This window comes from Lepidochelys kempii, chromosome 3, assembly GCF_965140285.1.
Source record: "Lepidochelys kempii isolate rLepKem1 chromosome 3, rLepKem1.hap1, whole genome shotgun sequence".
Classification (NCBI taxonomy): Eukaryota; Metazoa; Chordata; order Testudines; family Cheloniidae; genus Lepidochelys; species Lepidochelys kempii.
Genome location: NC_136382.1, coordinates 200,100,057 through 200,125,948, shown reverse-complemented (window position 1 = coordinate 200,125,948; position 25,892 = coordinate 200,100,057). Strand labels below are relative to the sequence as shown.

At 45.0% G+C, this 25,892-nt stretch overlaps 1 protein-coding gene across 1 annotated transcript in view; it reads left to right on the top strand.

Annotated features, from left to right (window-relative positions):
• SPTLC3 (serine palmitoyltransferase long chain base subunit 3) overlaps nt 1-25,892 on the top strand; it is a 173,751-nt gene that overhangs the window by 79,346 nt on the left and 68,513 nt on the right. The window contains exons 3-5 of the mRNA XM_073339602.2: nt 13,239-13,430; nt 15,997-16,151; nt 21,650-21,798. Coding sequence (XP_073195703.1) covers nt 13,239-13,430; nt 15,997-16,151; nt 21,650-21,798 — 496 coding nt within the window. The remainder of the gene's footprint in view (nt 1-13,238; nt 13,431-15,996; nt 16,152-21,649; nt 21,799-25,892) is intronic.

The window sequence follows — 25,892 nt, the reverse complement described above, 5'->3', positions numbered from 1 at the left end:
GTGCATTACGTAGCTACAATTCCCAGCAGTATTCCTGCTGGGTCTTTGTTAGTAGATATAGAGGGCTTAAAAAAAAGGGGTCATAATATTTGGGTTCCTCCAGCACAGAATGGAGGAGTTTGTTTTCGCTGGTTCAAGGGTTACGATACCACTCTTCTCCCACAAAGGCAGAGAAAATCAATATATTTCTTTATTTTGTGTTCCCCTCAAATTTTCAGTTTCTAAAAGATTCTGTGTTGACTGCTCATCCTCTGTAATTCTAGGATTTCCACAGACTCATCAATAATAAGGTCATTCTCTCACAAATGAAGGTTGGTGCCAAAATAGTTTTTATCTTTTCTGTTTCTAAAAGTGAAAATTCATCAAATAAATGTTCAATTGACACAATGTCAGGGTAACCCCTGCTTGGATGTAGTGCTTCAGGATCGCTGTACTGAGCCTCTAGGGGGTCCTACTCTATGGACTAAAACAATAATGGGTACCAGAGCCCTCGGACTCCATTTCCCAGTATGTTTGGAGTCCGGGGTGGGGACAGAATGGACTAGAAACTCCCATTAAGGCCAATAAGAACGGCCATACTGGGTCAGACCAAAGGTCCATCTACAGAGCCCTGCAAATCTGCAGATATCCGTGGACCATTTTTGCGGATAGGGTGCAGATACAAATTTTGTATCTGTGCAGGGCTCTGGAGCTGCAGCACAGACTCACCAGAGCAGGTGGAGGGACCCAGGCTCCCCACAGCTGCCAGCACGGCTCTCCCTGACCTGGCTCTAGCTGGACGGGGGTGTGGGCACAGAACCCCTGCCCAGCCTTGATAAGAGCCGGGCGGGCAGCTGTGGGGAGCCGCAGTGGAGTCTCCACCTCCCCTGGGCGGGGGACCCAAGCAGCCCCCAGCCTGTGTCCCTGCCCCCCAAGATCCCCCACTCACGGCAGGTAGAGGGTCTGCGCTGTGGTTCCTCACAGCTGCCTGCCCAGCTCATACCATGGCTGGGCTGAGGCTCCAAGACATCCCCCCTCCACCGGAGCTGCATTGGAGAGAGCCGTGCGGGCAGCTGGCATGGAGTCACGGACCCTTCCCCTGCCCTCGGCTGGGCGGAGAGCCTGGGGGGCAGGGACATGGCTGGGGCTCTCAGACCCCCCCACACTCACTGCAGGCAGGTGCAGGGTCCACCGAAGCTCCAACAATTGCCTGGGCTCCCTGGCTGGACTCCATGCTGGCCTGGCTTGGGGGACAGGAGGGTGGGGCCTCGGGGGGGAAGAAGAGGGGAATGGGGAGAGGTCCGCTCTTGTGAAAAGTGAGCAGGCAAGCTCCCCCACCCCCATTCTGGCACCACTGGTCACTGTCCGATGTCTTTGCTGTCTGCTTGGGACTTAACTATCTTGAGTAGTTTTGTATCATCTGTAAATTTTGCCACCTCACTGTTTACCCCTTTTTCCAAATCATTTATAAATAGTTGAATGGGACTGGTCCCAGTACAGACCCCTGGGGGACACCACTATTCACCTCTCTCCATTCTGAAAACTGACCATTTATTCCTACCCTTTGTTTCCTATCTTTTAACCAGTTACCAGTCCAAGAGAGAACCTTCCCTCTTATCCCATGACAGCGTACTTTGCTTGAGAGCCTTTGGTGAAGGACCTTGTCAAAGGCTTTCTGAAAATATAAGTACACTATATCCACTGGATCCCCCTTGTCTACATACTTGTTGACCCCCTCAAATAATTCTAGTAGATTGGTGAGGTATGATTTCCCTTTTCAAAAATCACATTGACTTCCCCCAAAATATTTATGTTCATCTATGTGTCTGACAATTTTGTTCCTTACTATAGCTTCGACCAGTTTGCCAGGTACTGAAATCGGGCTTACCGGCCTGCAATTGCCGGGATCACCTCTGGAGCCCTTTTTTAAAATTGGATGTGCTGGGCCAGTGATGAGCCAGAGCTGATCAGCCCATCAGCCTGTTTCAGAGACAGTGGCAGATTACTGCATGGGCCAACAGAGCCCCATCCCGGGGGCCCCGCAGGAGCAGCCAGAACTCTAGCCCTGCCCCCTGCTCTTCCTCTCCTACCACCCAGCTCTTCCTCTTCCCCCTGAGGCCCCGTCTCCAGCCCAGCCAAAAGCCTATGGAAACGTTGTGAGCAATATTCTCCCCACCCCTAGGTAGAGCTGGCTGAACGGCTCACCTAAACACTGCGCCACGCCAGACGGAGGGCCCCCCGCCTTGTGCTGGACCGGACCAAACCCCCTTCCATTTCCCCCTCCCCCCTGGAATTGGCCTGAGCTCCTCTTCTCTCCCCCCGCACAGAGCTGGCCCTCTCCCCGCCCCAGTGCGCGGCTGGCTGAGCCACTTGATGAAGCCCCCTTCCTCCCCAGTTTTGGGACGACTGCCTAGGCTGGGAGCCTGGGCAGCTGTGGGGAGCCCTGGACCCTGCACCTGCCTTGGGCAGGAGGCTGGAGTGCCCGAGAGCAGCCCCTAGCCTTTGTTGCTGCCCCCACAGGACGCGCAGCCCAGGGCAGGTGGAGAGTCCAGGGCTCCCCACAGTGGCTCGGGCTCCCTGCACAGCTCTTACCATGGCCTGGCTTCTGGCTTCTGGCCAGGCCAAGGGGCAGGGCCTTGTGAGGAAGGAGAAGAGTAGAGGGAGGGGCCCCATTGCCAGGAAGGTGGGAGAGTGAGGGGCCCAAATGTTCTTTGTGCCCAGGGCCCCAATGTATCTTAATTCGCCTCTGCTCAGAAACAAAGAGACTAGTTTTAGTTTCAGTTTTGGGTTTAGGAGCTGTGAGAAGCAGAACAGATCAGGAAGGTTTCGATCAGGGAGTCTTTGAACTGCCATGGTATCCAGTGCCTGAGTCAGATAGTTCCTGGCCGATGGAGATTAGCATCCAGAGTGACAGGACACAGAGCTGGCTGCCAAGAGCCAGCTAAGACCTTCACTGGTCTCCAGACTAGGGAGCCAGGAGGGGACCCTGTCCCACCCAGGGGCAAAGATACTATGAGGGGGAGCCCTTTGAGGGGAATTGTTTATGCCAGTCAGCATTCACGGTGCTGGAGCACTCCTCTCTGTGTACTACCTGCCTGGAATGGAGCCAGGAGGGAGCTGGCACTCAGGAAGAATTGAGAGTGTGGTGAGGTGGGAAACTGGTTGATTTGTTGATGTTGTAGTACTTATTAGTTAACCCTTTCCTTTCAAGGTCCTATTTTCCTGCTCTCAGTAAAGTCCCCCTTTGTTACATTGTTATTTTTGGTTTCAGAGTGAGTAGCCGTGTTAGTCTGTATCAGGAAAAAGAACGAGGAGTACTTGTGGCACCTTAGAGACTAACCAATTTATTTAAATAAACACATTTTAAATAAATTTGTTAGTCTCTAATGTGCCACAAGTACTCCTTATTCTTTTTGTTATTTTTGGGTGTGTCATTTCTTTGCTGGGGTTTCTGTTGATGCACTTCAAAGTTTCATTCTGTGCTGGCTTTTATACTCCCGTACCTCTTAGCAGCAGCATTCATTTTCCCAAGGCACAGCACCCCATGTGTCCTGGGCTCAGTGAGGAACCATCTTGGGTGGAGGCACAATGTGTCACAAAAAAGAATCCAGGATGCAATCCATGCAAGGAGAGGGAAAGGCCACTCTAACTAGCAAGCACTAGGTAGAAACTCAAGCCGCATCTTGGGGACAGGCTACATGAGCTACCTCCTCAGTTACTTAGATGAATTTAGTATAGAGTCTCTATGTCTGAATTCAGCTGTGCATTTCAACAGAGTGAAGGTGCTTATTCTGACAGATACAGCTATCTTATTCCTGGCTGAAAAATCTCAAATCTCTCACTGTAAAGATTGCAAAGTGTTGTAAGGGAGTAGGAGGTTGTTCCTCTACCCAGTGGTGTTGGTGGCAGAACTCCCATGTATTTTACTGGGAGAAGTGCCAAGTCCCAAATTCAATATTAATATATTGGAGCATTTTATGTAGACAGTAGCATCTTCACTCAAATAACTATTCAATATAATCAGTCCTGCTGAATACCTGTGGAGGTGTGGAAGGGAGCTGCAGTAAAACCATAGCTGCTTTGGAGTTGAAGTCATTTACACTCAAAACAGCTTCTCTCCTGGATATATATTCTAATGATGCTTTTGTATTTGGAACTGGTCCAAGACATTTCTAGCATGATCGTCATTCATGTCTAGGCTCATAGTATTCAATAGAATAGTTCATGTTCAGGACACTTCTGAAGACTGGGTTAAATGGATCTGGAATAATTCTACCATATAGTAGATATGCTGGATTATCACTTGTGCTTGACTATGGAAAAGTTTTGAAATTGAAATCAATTTGTAGAAATGACAGGTCCCAATTAATATGACAATTCCCTGTGTAAGTACTATTCACACCTTTGTGTCTGATTCCTCAGAAGGCATATTCTGCTGTGAGTTTGTACTGTGTGCCTAGAAGTTTGGCTGTAGTTCGATTAAAGTTCACTAGAAAGGGTATTCCTCTATAAAATTTGTGCTTGTGGGAGGTGCAGGGGAAGGGTTGCTTGCACAAGCTTGATGCACCAGAGGAAACAATTAATACTGTTCACTTAGGGTAACATTTTTCAAAATTACTAAAGTGAGAGAGGCTCCTAAATCTCATTAAAAGTCAATGGGATTGAGAGTACAGCTACACAGCAAAAATACAAACAAACAAATAAACCCTCAGCAATGAGTCTCAGAACCTGAGTCAATTGACTCACGCTCATGATGCTCATGCTGCAGGACTAAAATAGCAGTCTAGATGTTTGGGCTGGAGCCTGGACTCCAAGACCCTCCCTTCAAGAGGTTTGAAATCCTGGGCTCCAGCCCAAGTCTGAACATCTACACTGTTATTTTAAGGCCTGCAGTGTGAGCCCAAGTCAGTTGACCCAAGCTTTGAGACCCACTGCCACAGGTCTTTTTTTGCTGTGTTGATGTATGTTTTAGGCTCCTAAGTCACTTGGGAACTTCTGAAAATTTTACCCTCAGTCTATATAGGCTGTTTCTCTATTAGGTATATGTTTTCTCTGAACCTTCAGCAGGGACCATTCTCTTGCATACAGTCGAGGGCACTGTAAACATACTGCGACCATATATGAACCTGCTTTTAATTGACTGAGCTTCACTGTTTAGGATGTGAGTCAATGATACTTTCTTGTTCCTAGTCAAAATACCTGCTGTTGAAACTCTTGTTTTGGCAACTTGTAGATACAACGGTTCTATGATCATCCCTAGCTTATGCTTTGTCTACACTACCACGGTAAGTCGACCTAAATTATGCTACTCTAGCTATGTTAATAACACAGCTGGAGTCGAAGTAGCTTAGGTCGACTTACTGCAGTGTCTACACCACACTGGGTTGACGGGAGATGCTCTCCCACCAACTTAACTTACTCCTCTCATTCCCAGTGGAGTACCAGAGTCAACTGGCGAGCATTCTGCCATCGATTTAGCGGGTCTTCTCTAGATTCCCCTAAATCGCAGCAGTGTTGATCCCATGGTAGTGTAGACAAAGCCTTAGTAACAGTATTCCTGTTAAAGATTCTGGCATACCTGATCTGAACTGACATCCTGGGTGATTGTATCAGAAATGATTCCATGTAATTACAGTAAACGATACCCTATCTTTTAAGCAGTACTCGTGGAGATCAATGGAAGCATATGGAGCTGTGTCAATAACACTTCTAATTATTGGGTCTTCTGATTGAAGTTATTTCAGGTTTTTTTGTTTTGTTTTCTTTTGCTTTCAGGGATGATTCTTTTGCTGATCATGTAAGATTCAGACCTACAATCCACACTTGTTGTGGAACTAAACTATTTATTAAGGATATCAAGGAATAGGTTTCTGGGGAAGATATTGGGTACGGCATTTGTCCTGGCAAGTTTAAGTAGATCCACATCAAATTCCTTGATACTCAGTCTGCATCTTGATGGTTTTCCTTACAGGACAGAACTATCATCAACCACTTCAGACAGTGACGAGCAATACATGTTTTCCTTCAATGCTAGGGAGGCCCCTAAGACCATGGTATTCTGCCTCTGACCAAGAAAGCTCACTGTCAGATAGCATTTGGATTACATTAGTAATAATCACTTTCCTCTCATCAGCCTTCTTCCATAGGAATGCACTGTCATAGGTGTCTGTGTACATTTGGAACGGCTTCTTGAAATCTGTGAAATTCTGAACAGATGTCGAAATCATGTGATTGATTGTTTTCATCAAATATTTCTTGATGTTGCATAGCCCTCTTGAATTCTGTGTTCTCCCTACTGAAAGCTACAAATAGATCAACCAGATTAACATAGTCTTTGATCAATTTCCTGTAATAATCAGTAAATCCCAGCTATTGACAGATCTACATTACAGTCTGTCAGTTGAGGGAAATTAGAGAGTTTCATCTCTTTTTGGATCAGATTTTATCCCTTCTAAACAAGCGTGGTTTGCAGAGCACTCTTTTTCTCATCTACATAAGTGACACTGGAGTTGTGATATCCAGTCCTGTTCCTTCAATATGAGGAGTCCCATTGCTTCTGCAAATGCTGACCAAACATTGTAGAAACTACAAACAAATAGGCAAATGAGAGGGGATTTTTAAATCAGGTATGCCAATACAACGTTCATTAGATTGTGAAAGTCCTGGGAACATTTCAAAGTCCAAAAGCATAACTTTGAAATGATAACACTCTGCTTGTAAGATGAATACTGTATTATCTCTTAACTCTCCATCTACAGCTACCTGTCAATAGCCTTGCTGGAGGTCTAGCATCAATTAAGGAAAAATGATTTGCAGTACCAAGTCCAGGTCATAATCCACTTTGTGAATAAAAAATAAGCCTCCATTAACTATTATTTTGTTATGTGTTCCAACATCAGTGCAATAGCTTCGCTCTTTCCTTGTTGAATTACTAATGTTGGTGTTGGGCAGAGGCTATTAAAGGGTTCAATTACGTAGTGATGCTGTCTTTAACTAATCTGTGTCTATTATCTTCAGCCAAGCTGATGAAGCCCTATAAGATTGGTGTTGCCTGTCCTTTGTTACTTGTGTGTCATTTAAGGTGTCTCCCTCCATCCTGGACATAGGCAATGAATTCCTTCGGGCGGCAGGGCTTAGGACACTTAGATTAGGTTGGGAGCTCCCTAGCATGCTGGCTTTTGTGAATCCCAGTCCTAGGTACTTATCTTGCCCCATTTATTGTATAGGGAGCTTAAGTGCCTAACTCAGGCTTTGAGAATGCCAGTGATTTTATAGGTGGCTGAAAGAGAGACATGGCAAAGTTGAGTGTTGCCACACCTATATTCCTTTGTGAATCTAACCCTTGGTTATTTGACTAGTAAACTGGATACTACTGGTAGTGTATGTGAGTGGCATTTAAATGCCTTGGCAGAGATGACAGAGATCCTTTGCACAGATTAATTGAAGATATCTAGTCTCCAAAGGGCAGGCTAATCCTTAGCCAATATAGTGGGTTTCAGCTTGGTCTGGGGCAGAAGTGCTGAAAAGGCAAAGCCTGCAATAGTGTGAGAATTAGCTTCTCCGGTATTAAAGATGGTGGTGGTTCTTGGGCATTGTTGTTAATTCAAAATAAAATGACAACCCTGGTTGACAAGACCTGTTTGTAACAAGATAACACACTGTCTGTGAAAGGCAGAAATACTGACAAAATATGATGTCTTCCTTTTGTTAAACGTTCTTATAGGTAGGGGACGTGCCACTAAAAATGCATTCCCATCCAATAAAAATATTTGGAAAAATGCAATTGAAAGAAAGGGAGAGATTGCATCTTTTGTGGATACTTGCTTGGCTCGGAAGTACTGTGTAGTAGAAGTGTCTTACTTTAGAAAGGATTTTTTTATATATGGGTTAGCTGCTCCCATGAATTACCCAAGGCTTGTGGGGGCAAATTCAGGTTTGTTGTAGGTGAGTTGTGAATGCAGCTCTTTTACCTCTGTTGTTCTGAAAAGGCTTGCAAATATCAAGAGTTTTGTGATTCCCGTGTAATCACCAGTGAGATTTTTTTTCAAGTTACACAATAATATGTTCTCTGTCTTTCATAAGCATCAGAAGTTTCAAAACATATGAGGGACGGGTATGACGTCAAGTGATTCTGCAGACACCTGCAATTGAGGGCATTGGGTGGGGTGAGTCAGAGAGAAGAAATTATTAGAGTCGAGCAGTTCTTACTCTGAAAGGGAATCAAGTGAACTTTGCTCTGCTGTGTGAGGCAGGGGTAAATAAAGTGAGGAAAGCAAAATGAAGGTAGACGGGAAGGAATTAAGTCTTGTCTACACAGCATCAGCAAAGTGCACTGTAGGGGGATGTGATTTGCAAAGAGCATTCACATGCTCTGCTCTCACTGCCCCAGGTAGACCCTACGGGCACGCTCTAAAAGGTACCCAGTTTCAAACAGGACTACATTTACATGAACTAGGTACCTTTTAGAGTGTGCCCACAGGGACTACGTGAGGCAGTTAGAGCACAGCACATTAGTGCACTTTACAGATCACTCCCCTCTGGCATGATTTGCCGCACCACGTAGACAAGCCCTTGTTGGCAGCTTTCTAGTTCTACAAGCCTTGCTGTGTTCATACGTTTTAGAAAAGGTTTCATAGCTCTGCACTTGTCTAATGCTTGTACTGTAATATTTGTCTGAGACGATGCTCATGGCAAAGAGTAGTGTGAAACTACTGAATGAGGGCCAGATCCCCAGCTAATGTAAATCAGCCTCGCTCCATGATTTTAAAGAAGGTAGGCTGATTTACACCAGCTAAGGACCTGGCCCAAATTTTTAGCCATGAACACTTATGTGTGTGTGACATAAGCCAGGCGGGGTAAATCCAAACCCAGCATTACTAGTGGTGCGTCGGGCCCACAGTTCAGTGGGCCCTGCAGAAACCACTACTGCTGTATCAAAAGAAAAGACTAAGAGTGCAAGCACTGCCCTTTTTCCTCTGCGTCTGACTGGCATTTGGGTTGGGGACAATGGCAAAGAAAGTAGAGGATTCTGGATGAGAGAGCAGGGGAGCTGCAGATCTGGCAAATGCTGCAGAATCTTTGCCCCTCACTGTTGGAATCTCCCATCGCTGCCCAAGTGGCTGGAAATGCTTTTGAAGAGACTTACCTGCCATTTGTGTGTTTTACATTCCTCCCCTACCCCAACTACCTTTGTGACCCTTGGAACAGAAGGCCATAAGAGCTTGAGGCAGACAATGTTCCTGGCTGATATCCAACTTAACTACCTGGCATCAAGTAATGTCTTGGTTGGAGCCCTTCATGGTATACAGCCATTTGAACAGAGCTTGTTTGACCAGCATGAATGGGATTCCAAGGAATTAATAGTATAGGGCCCTCACTGTCCAGTGGATTGCCAGATGTTTTTCTCCACTACAGAATATGTAACCTCTCTGGGTAGGAGCTCTCTAGTTAGATAAAAAGACTGGAATTCTTGTGACAGGACTGCTTGGGCTCTTCTCAGGTACGCCTGTCTATAAAAAAATCTCTTGCTCAGACTGCAGACTGCACAAGATAAGTAGAAGAGACAGGATCTTTTTCATTTCTTCAAAGCTCTGCTCTCATGGAAGCAACAGTGGACTTGCTTGGGGGCAGAATTCTTTATTAAGTTAGTGAAGGGTGTTGTGATGGAGGCAAATGAGAAACAAATTGCCACTAAGACCCCACCCCCAATGAGGAAAGACTGCCCTGGGTCATTTGTCCACTGGGTTGGAGCTTTAGCCAATGCGTTCTCTACCAATGGCTGAATATTCCCATTTCCTACTGGATCATTTCTCCTAGGTTTTCTCTCTTTCATATTTTTGTGATTGTGATCAGGCCAGCTTGGAGATGGCTCAACCTTGGAGGGACCCAGATTAGTCTGAAGCCATGGAGTTGCAGCACAGAGGAAGAGAATTGGAGATGTGAAAAGCTGCATGACATTCATTAATGATCTGGAGGATGGTGTGGATTGCACCCTCAGCAAGTTTGCAGACGACACTAAACTGGGAGGAGTGGTAGATACGCTGGAGGGTTGGGATAGGATACAGAGGGACCTAGACAAATTGGAGGATTGGGCCAAAAGAAATCTGATGAGGTTCAACAAAGACAAGTGCAGAGTCCTGCACTTAGGATGGAAGAATCCAATGCACCGCTACAGACTAGGGACCGAATGGCTCGGCAGCAGTTCTGCAGAAAAGGACCTAGGGGTGACAGTGGACGAGAAGCTGGATATGAGCCAGCAGTGTGCCTTTGTTGCCAAGAAGGCCAACGGCATTTTGGGATGTATAAGTAGGGGCATAGCGAGCAGATCGAGGGACGTGATCGTCCCCCTCTATTCGACATTGGTGAGGCCTCATCTGGAGTACTGTGTCCTGTTTTGGGCCCCACACTACAAGAAGGATGTGGAAAAATTGGAGAGAGTCCAGCAGAGGGCAACAAAAATGATTAGGGGACTGGAACACATGACTTACGAGGAGAGGCTGAGGGAACTGGGATTGTTTAGTCTACAGAAGAGAAGAATGAGGGGAGATTTGATAGCTGCTTTCCACTACCTGAAAGGTGGTTCCAAAGAGGATGGATCTAGACTATTCTCAGTGGTAGCAGATGACAGGACAAGGAGTAATGGTCTCAAGTTACAGTGGGGGAGATTTAGGTTGGATATTAGGAAAAACTTTTTCAGTAGGAGGGTGGTGAAACACTGGAATGTGTTACCTAGGGAGGTGGTGGAATCTCCTTCCTTAGAAGTTTTTAAGGTCAGGCTTGTCAAAGCCCTGGCTGGGATGATTTAATTGGGGATCGGTCCTGCTTTGAGCAGGGGGTTGGACTAGATGACCTCCTGAAGTCCCTTCCAACCCTGATATTCTATGATTCTATGATTGGGTTTCAACTGCCACCACTACACAAGTTTTAAATATAATGCCACAGCTGTGGGGGAAGGAGAGGATGGCTCCTTCAAAGCTGCTAGCCTTGTGTCCCTGCTCTGAGAAATAAGGTGACAATAGTTGGGGATTGGTCCTGCTTTGAGCAGGGGGTTGGACTAGATGACCTCCTGAGGTCCCTTCCAGCCCTCATATTCTGATTCTATGATTCTGATTCTATGAATAGAAGTATGTTTTCACTTAGATCTGCTGTGCTTGTCATGTAGCCCACAAACCGCCTAGCCTTAGCTTGTGGTAGGCTTTATCAATTTCAGAACATGGCATGGAGATCTCCATTGGTGTTGCTAAGGCTGACCTTCATGGTTGGAGGCCACACCTCAGTACTCATCCTTTAATTTTCACACAGTTAATCACAATGTGCAGCTGACCCACGTATGTGACCATGCTGGAGTGGATGGTACCATGGTACAATAGCTTTGGCCATGAGTCAGTATTGGCAATGTGTAACCCTGGAATGAGGAACAAATAAACCCATCGTGAAGACTCATACAATACATACTTTACATACATTGAAGAATGCAGAACACTTTGCAACATTTAAACCTGACCTAGTGGGAATATGGGGGGTTTTTTTTTTGGTTTTGTTTTTTAATCTTCCAGTTCACTCAACATGTTTGAGGCTTGTAGTGGTGGGGCAGGTGTCCCTCTCCCTCTGGGTCGGAGGGAGGCACCACCACCTCGCTTCGTTGTCAGGGCCTCCACCCCATATCAGGGGAATCAGCATAGGCGTTACCATCCCAACCGTTTTAACGGGCTGTGCAGCCAACCGTCTAGGGCCCTTGGACATTTCAAGCAGGTGCGGCACCCACCTTAGTCGATGGCCTCGGGGCCCTTGGGGCAGGGGTCCGGGCCAACACTAGCATTAAACAGCTCCAAGCCCTTCGGCCCAGGGCGGAGCAACCCCACCAGTCAATTAGCGCTGGCCTATGGAGGCAGAGATAGCAAACCCAGTAGTCAATCTGTTCTGGGCTCTTGTAGCAGAGCCAGAGGAAACCTCAGGTGTAGGGTGGCGGAGTAGTTTGCCACTGAGTCAGCGAGGATCCCAACCACAACACGCTGGCCGTGCCTCAGGCGAAGCTGCAGCCAGTCTAAGGTTTACTGTCTCTGGGCCACTTCCTCCCCTCCCCTTGGGGTGTACGTGGAACAGCAGGGTGTCCTCTGCCTCCTCTGGGTCGGTGGCCTGTGGCAGTCCCAGCAGGTCTGTGGCAGAAGTGGGCTCCCCGGTGGGCAGAGCATCACTGGGTTCAGCAGCAGGGTCAGCATCCGGGAGCAAGCAGGGTTCATCTGCCTCCTTTGGTGTCTTGGCCCCAAATGAGCAGGAGGCCCCGCCCTTTATACTTCCTGTCCCAGTGAAGTACTTCCAGCGGGAGGGGCGAGGGAGGCCTGGCTCCGCCCACTTGTGCACAGAGGGTGGTTCCTCCCCTTCTGGCTTGAAGAAAGGTCACACTGCCTCACTACCTGCTAGATATTCTTCTGAATTTCCATACTCTTCGCAGCACAGATAGAAACTGTAGGTATTGATAAGATCCATATTTCTGATCATGTTGCTATATCAATTTTGATTAGTATTGATTTAAGCCTGTCAAACCTTCATCTTGGATGTTTAGTAATTCAGTGACTTGTGACCCAAAATTTGTTACATTTATAAACGAAGGGTTGGATTGTAACCTTACAATCCCAACATGAGGTAGAGGCAAATTCCTCAAGAGCAAATCAGTGTTTGTGTGTGTATATAAAATATATGTGTATGTGTTTATAGCTAGAATTCATTCTCTCTGTCTTTCAAGTAAAAATTATAAAATTTTCATAAATAGAATCGAGCATCAGCAGTATTAGCACCATTATTGATTTTTGCCCTTTCTGCTAATTTTTTAAGCGGATCTATGCATTTCTCTTGGTGCCTGCAAAGCCTTCAGTCAGGGTCCAGCGGAAGTATCTTTTCTATACACAGGAAAAAATTAAATTTTATTAAATGGACACAAATAACAGCCCTTGATTTCAACACTGGCAGATTCTGCAATCTCAATTTTGTAAGCTAACTCAAGTTACAAGCCCCGGTTGCCCCCTTTCTTGTTATTGCTTGTCTTATTTCTAGAACCTATAACAATGACTACAGCATAAGAAGTAATCCTCCTTAAATTTAGGATTTGCCAGGTCTAATGCTGTGATGATACACCTCTGCTAATCCATGCTACATTATAGGAAGAGATTGCACCTAAAATCCTGAGGTCTTGAAGCAAATTATTTTTGGTTTTAAAGCCAGTTGAAATGTTTTAATCACAGATTCTTATTTTGTATTTTCAGAAAAACGGCATATCAAATGGAGGTCTCTACAAAAGGCCATTTAATGAACACTTTGAACAAGCACCAATGTATGTTGCTGTTTTGACTTACGTGGGTTTTGGCGTTGGAACAATATTTGGCTACCTGCGAGATTTTATGAGAGCCTGTGGACTAGAAAGATGTAGCCTTGCTGCAGAAAGAGAAGAACAGAAAGTATGTATGAAAAAAGTTATTGTATTGTGTTAAGGGCTTTCCCTTCACCCTCTCCTGGTTCCTGTCATGCAGACAGAAAGCAGAAGACCAGAAATCTGAAGTGCAAGCAATGAGATGTTTATTGGGGTTAATCAAGCAAGCATATCCATAGCTCTGTACACTGCAGAGCCTTCCCTTCTCTGTTTTTCCCACTTCCTCCTTCTTAGCAGGCTTAATTATACCTGTAGTGCATGCCCCTGGACCCACCTCTTACAATTTATGGTCATGTTCCGTTTTGGAGGGTCGTGAGTCTGGGGGCTTTGGTACCACCTTTTTTGTATCCCATGGGAAGGGTAAGGAGTGAGGTTGTGTTCTGGCCAAGGTCGGGCTTTTCTTTGGCTTTTAGTGTGTCTTATACCTCCCCTCCCCCAATCTCCTTGCCCGTTCCGACTGGTTGCTTGACCTTGCCTTGAGACAGGAGTCGAGGCAATCTCCAAGTGTACGCTCATATATTAAACTCCTGGCATACCCAGTAGCTCTGTTTCTTATCTTTTCTCATTACACTAACAAATCCATCTGGCTGGCCTCTCCAGGAGCTGGGTTTCCTCTTCTATCTGTCCAAAAAGAAATTTTGTTCATAACAGCCCATAATAATAGAAGGAGAGGGGGTGGCAATTTGCATGATCAAGAGCTTTATATTTGCTTGAAAGCTAAAATATGTCTTGAAAGAACAAAGCTCAGGCGTATGGTATTCTTTAGCATAGTAATCAACATTTTTAACCTAAGAATATGTATTTTAAAAAGTTCTTAGCAAACTGCTATTTTAAAACCGTGACTTGTTCTCTTCCTATAAACACAGGAGATGGTAAATACAAATGAAGTTCACACATAGGTAGCCATCAAGCAGAAAATAAGCTGTGATGCCAAAATATAAAACCCTGATTTATAAGAATTGTTGGAAACTGGAGCGCTATTCCTGGATAATTTGGGGATTGCTGTCACCCTAAGTCTGTTATGCTAACACATGCATAAATGATACCCCCGCATAGTTTTGGGGAATACACTGGAGTACTGTTGATATACAGTGTACAATAATGACAATATTATGATACTATCCCCTTTTAAAACTGAGACCTTTGTCGTGCTGCCTCTCACTACTCCACAGAGAGTAGTTTGGCAGATTCCCATCCCAGGGTGTGTGTTTGCCAAGTAGATCATAAATTAGTCTGATTCTTCTGCTCCAGCTACAAAACAAAAACAGTTTGCCTTAGATGCATGCTTCAATCTCCTCTGGCAGGTCTGCTTTAAACTGACCATATCCATATTGAATACCAGTCTGTTTGATACTGATCCAGACAATTTAAAGCAGACCTGCCAGAGGAAGTGGAAGCATGAATGATCCCAAGCAGCTACAGATGATCAATTCATGCTTGATCCCTTAGATTCCCATGAGGGCACTATTTCTAACAATCTGAGCAGCTTTCAAATATGGGCCATATATTATCACAAATGTTTCCTTCTTCATCTGTCCCCTCCCCAAAATTACATTGTCTGAGGGCCAAGACTGACCATATTCATTTTTGGACTGGTGGCAGGTTTACCACTCAAAGCCTTGTGAATGATCAGGGCTAGAAATAAGTGAGGGATCCCCATGTTCCAACAAGACACCCAAGAATTGTTTCTTTCCCTGGTAGGCCCAAGATACGTGACCCTAAAGTCATGGCATTGTGATACACAGAAAAGCTATTTTATAATCATTAGTATGGATTTAAAATTGATTAGTTTATAATTTCCTTCTTCTTCTGAGCTCTCTGTAGTTTGAGTCAAGGGACCGGGAGCTACGGGAGGAAAGATACAAAAAAAAATACCAACTCCATTCAAAAAATCTGGAAGATGTTTCTGTCCCTAAAATGGGGGGTGGGTTTTGTAAGGTTTTGGTTTTTTTAAAAAGCAGCATAAGCTACGTAATGAAGTAGCAGGATATAAAGAGTTCATTATCACACTTTTGATATGTCCTCTGTGATTTGGCCACTTGTGAATAATGATGATCCTAAACATTTCAGTAAAACCTTTTTACCACACCATTGTGTATTCTGTTAATTCTAATATTTCATATGTATGTATTTGCTAACTAGTATGACTGTGGTACAACATATATATAACCCATGGTTAAGTATTTGTCAACCAAAGTCAACGCCCTACAAGAAGAAGGCATGTATAAACTGAGGTGGGAACTTCTAGTCTAGGCTGACAATATCAAAATAAATCACTGTAGGTTTTCGGGTTATATCTAATGAATCCATTTTCTTATGGATTATGATTTGCTTTTTATCCCACATTTGCTAGAAGCTCTGCATTATAATGAACCTCTCTATTTTCAAAATAACTTTCACAATGTGTATCTGGCATGACGTCTCCTCCTGGTATGAGCTTTCAGAATATTAGACCCTTTTGTGAGTTCTCTGCTACTAGGCTTGTATTACTACCAGTTTCTTAATGAATTAGTCTGCCTTTTTAATTTAAATAATAAAGTACATAAGATGGTGACTTCCCTAGAAATGTAACCCTGTATTTTTTTTCAAACCAGGATTTTGTGCCACTTTATCAAGATTTTGAGAACTTTTACACAAGAAACCTCTACATGAGAATACGAGATAATTGGAACCGTCCAATCTGCAGTGTCCCAGGGCCACAGTTTGACCTGATGGAACGTATTACAGATGATTTCAACTGGACATTTAGGTGGGTCAGGCTACAGGTAGCAACCAACAGTTTTTTAGCCAGGGAAGTAGAAAGCTATAATGGGAATATAAGTATGCAGAATGTCATTTCTCAAGTTGGAATATGGCAACAGAACAAAACTGGATTGGTAAATATTTATTTGTTTATTTATATATTGCCCCTTCTCTAAAATCTGCTTTAATTGTAGATTTACTGGTTTTACAAAAATAGTAGTTTTCTACTTCTGACCCATCTACAAAGGGCAAACAACAGCATTTAACACTTCATCCATTAACGTCAGTGGTTCTACACCAGCTGAAGATCGAGCACTGTGCTTCTAAACACTGTTTGGGTGGGCAGCATGGAAGGAGGCCAAATTATGTTGCAAATGGGCTTTTTTAAAAAAAAATTGCTTTAATCCAGGTAAAAACCTAAAAGAGATTTAAAGGCATTTATAACATAGTTTGGACCCATCCACACTGCTTGGCCAAACTCTCTTATAACCCAGTTTGGTTTAAGCCTTTCTTAAGCACAGTTGTAAAAATGATTGCTTGTGCTGTGTAGATGAGACTTCTGATTTACACACAAGGATCTGTACCAATTCTTTGGTATTGAATTCCAAGCTTGGAATTGAAAGCTTTATATACACTCAGCTTCACTCTATTGAAATTGAGGTAGAAATGCACTACAGTGAAAACGATGTAGTGTCTCTGTTTATACTATGGTTGCTGAAATATTTTGAAAAAGTAAGCACACGTATTAGAAAGATATTGGGTGTGTTGCAGCATGTGGGTTTTATGGATTATTTTTCAAATTATTGAAATTACATTGACATGTCTCCTTATTCTTTTTTCCAATGAATGATGCATGGTTGTTCCTCTGGTATTGGCTCTCTTAATACAGCTTGATGGAAGCCATGCCTCTGATGGTCCAACAGAGTTGGGAAGCAGATAAGCATATGTCAAATGTACATTGTTCCTGCTAAACAATCCTAAAGGCAATTTTCAAATATATACAGGCACTGTTTCACTCGACCCTGAAATGCAGTCATCTGTAGGATGGAATGTGGCAAACATTGTGTGGAAGCCAACAGTTCTTCTTCAAGTGATGGGCCCTGTGTGTATTCCACACATGGCTGCACACGCAGTGTCTGTTGACCCTCACATGTGCGGTACATCTCCTCATGCTCCCAACTGAAGGTATATGGGGCAGTACCAGGCAATGCCACTCCAGTTCCCTCTTACTGCCACATGGACTGATTTGGAACCCTGATCCTCCTTTGCTCTTACCAGATGAGAGACTTGCCTTTCTCTACTGTAAATAATTTAGACTTAATTTTACTCTATAGCTTAGTTAGGATAGTTAATATAGTAGATATAGTTGTAGTTTAGTAGAAGCACTCCCAAGTCAGGGCACTCAACCCACCGTCACTGATGGACTACGTCTAGGATCCCAGGCTTCAAGAACTGCGTCTCCTGCCCTCGTTCTTTTTCTATTAGTGATTGTGCCTATACTGGCTGGGAGAAGCACACATCTCAGCAAAGTGTACCATCTGTAAGTCCTTCCCGCCCAGAACCAGAAAGGCCTGTGAGCTCCATCTCTGCAAGTTCCTGATGGAAGAGGCGATGAGGCCCTGAATGCACTCAGATCCTGGCCAGGGAGACCCCCCTGTACAGCAGCTGCCATAACCCAGCAGTGCCTCTCCAAGCACAAGCCATGGTGTGTAACCGCCAACACTGAAAAGTAAGGACAAGTCCACCATGAGAGAAAAAAACACTCTCACGGGCACAAGAGCAGATCCCTGCAACGTACTGCTCATAAGAGATGTGTTCCCTCCTCAAGTTATACCAGGTCGGGTGAGGTGTCACGCATGGACCCTGCGGAAGCAGTGCCAACGACCCCACATCTGGAGGGTAAGACAAAGAAGAAGCAGGATCCATCAGTAATGCCAGTGACCTTGGTATCAGGACTCTTAGAGTGCGCGTCTACGAGTGCAGCTCCGAATACTCCGATGGTGCCACCTCGACATCACATGGACAGAACAGGCCTGACTGTGAAACCGGGTCCCTTCGTAGTCTCCATGGGCAACCTGAAGACACCCAGAATCTCTCCCACCAATTGATTCTTCAGTGGGAAACCAACTCCCTGCTCTACAAGGGTGTGAAAGAGGGCTTCCCCCCACAATCCTAAACGAAAGAATTCTATTCATCATGTTTCCTCATCCCAAAAAAAGGCATAGGCCAGAGATCCATCCTGGACCTTCAACAGCTAAATTACATGCATCAGGAAGCTGAAATTCTCCATGATCATATTGGCATCGATTTCCTCTGTCCACGAGGAAGCTTGGTGCACGGTTCTTCACATGAAAGATGCATACCTCCATGTAGACATCCACCTGTTCCACAGGCAGTTCCTTTGTTTCAAGGTGGGACATTGACACTTCCAGTTTTGTTTTCTTCCTTTCCGCGTAGTGGGTACTGCAGATGGTTACAAAGGTATTCACGATCATAGCGGCTCAAATGAGACACCAGGGTACCACAGTATTCCCTTACCTGGACAATTTGCTCCTAGTGGGACAATCATGACAAGAAGTTGTCTCCATGACCCAATCTCTTCAAAGACTTTTGGCCTCCCTAGGAATCTGCATGAATGAAGACAAGTCCATTTTGTCACCTACACAGATTATAAGTTTTACAGAGATGAGACTGGACTCAGTTGTTGCATGGGCCTTCCTCCTGGCAGAAGGCTTTGCCACAGTGAGCTCCCTAAATGCTCACATTTGCCGCTAGCCCCGCACGACAGTCCACCAGTGCCTCTCCTCGTGGGGCACATGGCAGCCTGTACCTACATGATGCCCTTTGCAAGACTCCACATGCAGTGCCTACAGACTTGGCTCCTCCTGACCTACAAGCCAAACAGGGATCACATCGAATCCAGAGTCACTGTCCCCTTGGACATTCTGACCCCTCTTGCTTGGTGATCCAGTCCATCCAAGGTCATGAGTGGGACCCCCTTCAGCCCTCCCGCTCCAAAGGCCACCATCATGACAGACATCTCCTTTATGGGATGGGGTGCCCACCTGGACCACCAAACAATGCAGGACACGTGGACTCCATGGGAAGTCAGGAAACACACAAATGTGCTGGAGCTCAGGGCAGTCTGCCTCACCTGCAAAGCCTTTCTTCCCCTCTGACATGCTCTCCACATACAAATCTTTTCAGACAACATTGCCACGGTGGCATACATCAACAAACAAGGAGGGGCTGAATCTCGCTCCCTCTGCTCGGAGTTGGTCAGACTGTGGAACTGGTGCATCAGAAACCAGGTGACCTCAAAAGTTGCATATCTCCTGGGCTCCCAGAATTCCCTGGCAGACACACTGAGCAGTACTTTCCACATTGATCCCGAATGGGAACTACAGGATGCATTACTGACCAACCTCTACACATGGTGGGGTACCCCCAACTGGGATCTCTTTATGTCATATGCAAATTGGAAGCTCTCCCTGTATTGCTCTGGGGCACTGTGGGAAGAGACTCTCAGGGCAATGCTCTCCTGCTGTCATGGATGGGCCACCTACAATATGCTTCTCCCCCATCCCCGCCCCCATTCCCCTGTTGCTTCAGGTTCCCAGGAGAGTGCATCGGGACAGAGCCACCATCATCCTCACAGCACCCTACCATCCCTGACCGTTCTGGTTCACAGACCTCATGAAGCGCTCCACCTGTGCATCAGTCAGGCTCCAGTTGTCCCCAGATCTTCTCACTCAAGATCAGGGCAGGTTCAAACATCCCCGTCTGGGCACACTTCACCTCACACCCTTGTGTTTGGATGGGCGTCTGACATAGATCGTGCATGTTCCACGCCAGTGCAGCAGATCCTTAACCAGAGCAAAAAAGAATCAACCAAAACATGCTATCAAGCCAAGTGGTGTCACTTCCTGAAGTGGGCCTGCCACCACCACCATTCACCAGACACAGTGAGCATTCTGGTCATCCTAGATTATTTCCTTTCCCTAAAAACATTGGGTTCAGCTCTCAGCTCTATCTATGTACATCTTGGTGGCCTTCCTTCCCCCAGTGGACAGATGCTCCATCTCTACATACCCAAGATGGTACGATTCATGAAAGGCCTGCTCAAAACCTTCCCACTGTTCACCAAACCCACACCTCAGAGGAACCTTAACCTCGTCCTCTCAGCCCTCATGAGACTACCTCTTGAACCTATGGCAACTTATACCATGGCCCATTCTTTTCATAAAAGTGGCCAGGTTGTGTCCAAAGGATCAGTAAACTAGCAGCCATGGTGGCTGGCCCTTCTGACACAGTATTCCATAAAGACAAAGTTTCCTTGAGACTACACCCCAAATTTCTCCCCAAGATTGTGTCAGAATTCCATCTGATTCCATCCACTTGCCTGTGTTCTGCCCAAAACCACATGCTTCCCCTACAGACAAGAGACTACACTCCCTTGATGTCATTCGGGCCCTGGCATTCTACCTACAAAGAACTAAACCCTTTCAAAAGTCTTCACCACTCTTCGTAGCCCTAGCAGAAAAAATCAAGGGGCCAAACCATATCCCCACAGAGAATCTCCAAGTGGGTCTCAGGCTGCATACTGGAATGCTACAAGATATCAAACCTCCCCTCTCCTGGGAGCATTACAGCTTACTCCCAGGGGCATTACAATTCTACATGGGCACAAGCCACTTCCTCCACTTCACAGGCTTGACAAAGCCCTGGCTGGGATGATTTAGTTGGGGATTGGTCCTGCTTTGAGCAGGGGGTTGGACTAGATGACCTCCTGAGGTCCCTTCCAACCCTGATATTCTATGATTCTATGATTAGCGGATGTTCTGTGGCAAGACATCTGCAAAGACACAGCATGGCATTTCATACACACATTCACAACGCACTATGCCCTGGATCATGCAGTAGCCACGAACAAGGGTGTGGGACGAGCTGTATTGCAAATGACTCTGCCAGTAGCCTCCTTGCATCCATCACCACACTGATCACTGATTACAGGTCACCCATGTGTGAAATACACATAGGGACCATCACTTGAAGAGGAGGAGGAGGAGGTTACTTACTGTAACTGGAGGTTCTTTGAGATATGTGGTCCCTATCTCTGTTCCACTACTTATTCTCCATCCCCTCTGCTTGGGACTTGACCACATTGCAGTACGAATAGGAACGGGAGTGGTATTGACCTGCGCTGTCCCTTATACCTTTGGTCGGGAGGACAAGGAGGCATACCGTGCATGTGTGGGCCAACAGACATTGCTTGGAAAAAACTTCAGTTCAGCTACATGGCGCACATGTGCACCCGACATCTCAAAGAACCTCCAGTTACAGTAAGTGACCTCCGCTTTTGACCCAGTGAAGTAGAAAACAATTGGAAACTATAAGTATACAGAATGTAATTTCCCAAGTTGGAATATGGCAATAAAACAAAACTTGATGGATAAATACTTATTTATTTATTGCCTTCTTCTTTAAAATCTGCTTTAATTGTAGGTTTACTGGAAGAACTATCAAGGATGTAATCAACATGGGTTCTTATAACTACCTTGGCTTTGCAGAAACAGATGCTAATGCTTTGAAAACAGTGGCAGATGAATTACAGAACTATGGGACAGGAGTATGCAGTACCAGGCAGGAAATGGGTAAGTGGAATAAACGGCTAAATTGCTGCTATGGTTTCTATTGCTAGATGGGTTGTTCTATTGTCACAGATGCTATGATGAAACTGGATACTTGTAAGATTCTATGCTTGTTAACTATTCCTTGCTTGGCTATTAAAAGGAATGTTAATTTCTTTTCAATATTATGTAATTGTTAAAAAGCTTGAGTAGATTTTTGTCCCATGTGCTAGCTTATCATCCAAGAAAGGTGCATCTGTCTCCATCTGAAAGCAACTCCAATTGCATTGCTATTCAGAAGCTCTTTCCCTGCCGGGCTGGCTGTGCAGAAATAGTCTTCTGGAACTCTTTTATGTATGATGCGGGTAGTGCAAAAATATAGAACTAAGGCATGCTAACCTTACCCATTTCTGCTGTCAGCTACTGCTGATTGCAAAGAGAGCCTGTAGTGCCTTTTCAAAGCTGTTTTGACTAATTTTGGTAACGTGCATGACTTTACATGTTATAACTTGCAAGTCTCCAGAGTTTTTGGTTATCAGTTGTTGTTGTCTCCTCTGGAGATCTCTGTTAATGGTCATAGTTATCATACTAAAAAGTTTGGACAGAAACCTGACTAGCAGTGTGTATTCATGGGAGCCTGAAATCTCTTGATCTGCTCAGTGTTCCTGCTGATTATGAAATGGTCAAGAATTTTCTATCCGAATAATTTTCCAATGGAAAATGCCTTTTTTTTTTTTTTTTTGCAAAAAATCAAAAACATTTGTGGGAAAACATCAATTTTTCTGACAAATTTCAATTTTCCACAAGGGTCTGACTGCAGGGGAAAAATGTGCTTGTTGGCGGCATTACTAGGCCCTTCCCTTCCCAAGCAATACTGCTTCTTGGCGGGTTCCTCCTGCTATCCACCTGGTTTCAGATATCCAGTTCTGGAGTCTTTGGTTAGTATTTAAACAATCACGTTTATTCTAGAAATGAAATCATAAACACTGTAACTCTGTTGGTTAGGCAGAGTCACAGTGGCAGAACCTAGCTAGCAGATAATGCCGAGCCAGATAATGCCAAAGAATTGGTAACAGTATATACAATATATATATTAACAACTGATTAACAATTTACCAATCACTACAGAACATGATGGAGTTATTGACAGGTAAACAGTACCCTTCACATGAATCATAACCATAACAGGACTTTGAGACCTGCGCTTCTCCGGCCAGGAGTCCCTTCTGCACATGTGCAGGTATACAAAGGTCACACAGTGGACACCTTGATCAACAGCCCCTAGGCTCCACTCCCTCTACTGTCCCTATACCAGGGATCGGCAACCTTTGGCACGCGGCCCATCAGGGAAATCCGCTGGCAGGTCTGGACAGTTTGTTTTCCTGCAGCGTCTGCAGGTTCAGCTGATCGCATCTCCCACTGGCCACGGCTTGCCATACCAGGCCAATGGGAGCTGCAGGAAGCAGCCAGCACGGTTAGTCTCTAAGGTGCCACAAGTACTCCTTTTCTTTTTGCGAATACAGACTAACACAGCTGTTACTCTGAAACCTTTGATTTCTTTCCTGTTGGAAATGCTGATGGCTGGGAAGATGAGGCACTTGTTTTTAGGGATTCTAGCTATTTTTAATAAGCATTAAAAGGGAACCCAGATCTCTTGCATTCATAATTTCCTCTAAAATGTACAGCCTTTCAGAGGGAGAGTTACAGTGAGCAGAAGGCGGAAATGGGTTAAAAAAGTAGGAAAAGGAGGTATAAGGATGGGTTTAGATCATTTGGTGTTATATCTGTAGTGCTGCTTTAACTCTGTGCTAGTTAATACTAAAGCAACTTTACAGAACTTGAATTATTTACTCACCCACTTAGGATGAGTAATATTTTTCGTTTGACTTTTTGAGTGAAATAATTTTAATTTTTTTATCACCTTCATCGTAATAAGGTTGGGCAAGAAGCATTTTTTCAAAACGATTTAGTTTGGTTGAACTTAAGTACTTGAAGTATTCATAAATTGAGGTATAATAACTAACACTATAGACTCTTTATGGTCCCAGACCAGGAAAGCACGCAAGCATGTGTGTGTGAGCACAAATAGTGCCGTGGAAGTCACACACATGTGTAAGGTTTCAGAGTAGCAGCCGTGTCAGTCTGTATCCGCAAAACGAAAAGGAGTACTTGTGGCACCTTAGAGACTAACCAATTTATTTGAGCATAAGCTTTTGTGAGCTTATGCATCTGATGAAGTGAGCTGTAACTCACGAAAGCTTATGCTCAAATAAATTGGTTAGTCTCTAAGGTGCCACAAGTACTCCTTTTCTTTTTACACATGTATAAGTGCTTTGTATGTTCAGGGCCTTAATTAGTAAGCACTCTTTCTAAGCACTGATAGGTCTGTGTATGAAAAGAATATTTTGTTTCTTGGAGAAGTATAGTGAAGAGAGGGGAGAATGAAGAAGTAAAATGAATACAGTAGTTATTTTAAAAACAAATGCCAGATAAAAATTTATAATATAATAAAACCTTGGGCCTGAATCTGCACATCCTTGTGTAGTGCAGAGTGCATGGTAGATATAAGATGCTCCTGAATCAGAATGCGAGTATTTTTTAGGTGCTTGGCTTTGGAAATAGATTAACGTGGAAATTTTAATGTTTCCATTTATATATTTAAAATTACATCTCCATTTTACAAAAGAGATTGGAATCAAGGCAGAATATTGCCAAAGACAATACTTAGGGCTTGTCTACACAATTAGACCATGGCAAGCAGGGGTGTGAATCTACCCCACACTAGCCTGCCACAATCTAACTGTCCCTGTCCACCCTGATGACATGAGTTAACAGTTTGTTAATGCGCTTTGAGCTAGTTCTGGTTCAAAGAGGATTAGATCAAAGCACTCTCAGGGTATGTCTACACTACGAAATTAGGTCGAATTTATAGAAGTCGGGTTTTTAGAAATCGTTTTTATATAGTCGATTGTGTGTGTCCCCACACAAAATGCTCTAAGTGCATTAACTCGGTGGAGTGCTTCCACCGAACCGAGGCTAGCGTCGACTTCCGGAGTGTTGCACTGTGGGTAGCTATCCCACAGTTCCCGCAGTCTCCGCTGCCCATTGGAATTCTGGGTTGAGATCCCAATGCCTGATGGGGCAAAAAACATTGTCGCGAGTGGTTCTGGGTACATGTCGTCAGGCCCTCCCTCCCTCCCTCTGTGAAAGTAATGGCAGACAATCGTTTCGCGCCTTTTTCCCTGAGTTACCTGTGCAGATGCCATACCACGGCAAGCATGGAGCCCACTCAGCTCACTGTCACCGTATGTCTCCTGGGTGCTGGCAGATGCGGTACTGCATTGCTGCACAGCAGCAGCAACCCATTGCCTTGTGGCAGCAGACGGTGCAATAGGCCTGAAAACCGTCCTCATCGTGTCCGAGGTGCTCCTGGCCACCTCGGTAAGGTCAGTCAGGAGCGCCTGGGCAGACATGGACGCAGGGACTAAATTAGGAGTGACTCGATCAGGTCACTCTCTTTAATCCTGCAGGCAGTCCTATTGTACTATCTTATGGTGAGCAGGCAGGAGATGAGGACGGCTAGCATTCCTATGGCACCATCTTCTGCTGAGCAGCCAGGAGATGTGGATGGTTTGCAGTCCTACTGCAGTGTCTGCTGCCAGCCAAAGATGTAAAACATAGATGGAGTGGATCAAAACAAGAAATAGACCAGATTTGTTTTGTATTCATTTGCTCCCCCCTCCCTCCCTCTGTGAAATCAACTGCCGACAATTGTTTTGATGAGGGCTGTCAGGGGCACCTTGAAAACTTTAATGGAGATTCCGTCCTGCCTGAAATAGCAGAGGGAGGGATAGCTTAGTGGGTTGAGCATTGGCCTGCTAAACCCAGGGTTTTGAGTTCAGTCCTTGAGGGGGCCATTCTGTGTGACAGTTGTTTTTGTTTCTCCTTGGTGTAAAGCCACCCCCTTTGTTGATTTTAATTCCCTGTAAGCCAACCCTGTAAGCCATGTCGTCAGTCGCCCCTCCCTCTGTCACAGCAACGGCAGACAATCGTTCCGCACCTTTTTTCTGTGCAGATGCCATACCACGGCAAGCATGGAGCCCGCTCAGATCACTTTG